Here is a 1,994-nt window from a genome sequence, read left to right as displayed (position 1 = left end):
GTCAGTCAGACAGACAGGTACCTGGTACTCCCGGTGGGCCTCCAGCAAAAGAGCTCCAGGAGCCATGGAGGCGATCTTGAAGATCTCCTGACAGACGAGAGGAACCTCCTGAAGGAGTTCCTGCTGAGAGGAGCTGAGGATCCGCACCCCGTCCAATTCTCCCACCAGAACACAGGGTTCCTCTATCGGGAACCTGGTCACAGGTCAAGGCTCACAGCGGAGAACCAGATAACCATTAAAACAACAAGAAGCTTAAAGAGCTCCAGGAGAACCCTACTGAAGTCCAGGAGGACCCTAATGAGGACCAGGAGAACCTTACTGAGGTCCAGGAGAACCCTACTCAGGTCCAGGAGGACCCTACAAGGTCCAGGTACCCTAATGAGTTCCGGTCCAAACTGGTTTGTGGTTCTGTTCTGAAATGGTCTAAAGGATACTGGATGTTGTCCTGACGGACTCCAACCACCATCAGCAGTTTGTCCCACAGCAGAACCACAGACGGCTGCTGACTCTTTGGCCTGCGACACCTGGACAGGTATAGACAGGTACAGAGGGTGAGACAGGTGAGACGGGTGAGACAGGTGAGAGGACAGACGGGTAGACAGACAGATACATACCAGACCATCTGTTGGGGGGGCTTTGTGTTCTTGGTGTCCACTTCATTCAGTTTGTCCTGCAGACACAGAAGCACCTGTCAATCATACAGACCCAGCCCCCTCACCACCTGTCAATCACCCACACAGACCCCACCCCCTCACCTCCTGTCAATCACCCACACAGACCACACCCCCTCACAACCTGTCAATCACAAAGACCCCACCCCCTCACCACCTGTCAATCACAAAGACTCCAACCCCTCACCATCTGTCAATCACATAGACCCCACCCCCTCACCACCTGTCAATCACACAGACCCAAAACCCTCACCACCTGTCAATCACACAGACCCCACCCCCTCACCACCTGTCAATAACACAGACTCCACCCACTCACCACCTGTCAATAACACAGACTCCACCCCCTCACCACCTGTCAATAACACAGACAACCACCCCCTCACCACCTGTCAATCACAGACAACCACCCCCTCACCACCTGTCAATCACACAGAGAACCACCCCGCCCGCACCAACTGTTAATCACCGCCCCGACCCTTACCCCAGTGAGATCAGGCCCCTAATTGGTCGCTCACCTGAAGGTGGGAGGGGCCTGTCCACAGGTGTCCGGTCTCTGTGAACAGAGCCAGGTATTTGTAGCTGAAGGAGACGGACATGTGGAAGATGCTGCCAGACTGAGGACCCAGACCTGGAGGACTCTGAGAGACAGACAGGTAGTTAGTGACGTGTCTCAGCTGTCTGTCTACCTGTCTGTGTACCTCTCTGTGTCTCTGACTGTCTCACCACCGCAGTGCAAGACGTGTTGTCCAAGATGTAGAGATCCGGTCCGGTGGACAGCAAGACTTTAGTCTGCCGGTCCTGGGTCAGAACCAGCCAGCAGACAGGCTTCCCCTGGAGACCTGGAGAACACAGGTGAGAGGGAGACAGGTGAGAGGGAGACAGGTTTGAGGGGGACAGGTGAGAGGGAGACAGGTGAGAGGGGGACAGGTGAGAGGGGGACAGGTGAGAGGGAGACAGGTGAGAGGGAGAAAGTTGAAAGACAGGTGAGAGGGAGAAAGGTGAGAGACAGGTGCGAGGGGGACAGGTGAGAGACAGACAGGTGAGAGAGAGAGAGACACAGGTGAGAGGGAGACAGGTGAGAGACAGGTGCGAGGGGGACAGGTGAGAGGGAGACAGGTGAGAGGGAGACAGGTGAGAGACAGGTGCGAGGGGGACAGGTGAGAGACAGACAGGTGAGAGAGAGAGAGACACAGACAGGTGAGAGGGAAACAGGTGAGAGGGAGACAGGTGAGAGGGAGACAGGTGAGAGACAGGTGCGAGCGGGACAGGTGAGAGGGAGACAGGTGAGAGGGAGACAGGTGAGAGACAGGTGCGAGGGGG

At 56.1% G+C, this 1,994-nt stretch overlaps 1 protein-coding gene across 1 annotated transcript; it reads right to left on the bottom strand.

Moving 5' to 3' along the window:
- Nucleotides 1–15: 15 nt before the first annotated feature.
- On the bottom strand, nt 16–1,526 carry vps16 (VPS16 core subunit of CORVET and HOPS complexes; the record flags this gene model as incomplete). The annotated part of the gene is made up of 5 exons (XM_010777054.1): nt 1,398–1,526; nt 1,190–1,312; nt 615–670; nt 435–524; nt 16–193 (listed from the first exon to the last, which is right to left on the bottom strand). Coding segments are annotated over exons 2-5 (405 nt in total), but the record flags the coding sequence as incomplete, so codon positions are not given.
- Nucleotides 1,527–1,994: the final 468 nt, after the last annotated feature.

This window comes from Notothenia coriiceps, unplaced genomic scaffold (genome assembly GCF_000735185.1).
Source record: "Notothenia coriiceps isolate Sejong01 unplaced genomic scaffold, NC01 NC01_scaffold00000270, whole genome shotgun sequence".
Classification (NCBI taxonomy): Eukaryota; Metazoa; Chordata; class Actinopteri; order Perciformes; family Nototheniidae; genus Notothenia; species Notothenia coriiceps.
Note: the sequence above shows the minus strand (reverse complement) of the source record. Positions and strands in the feature narration are given on the sequence as shown.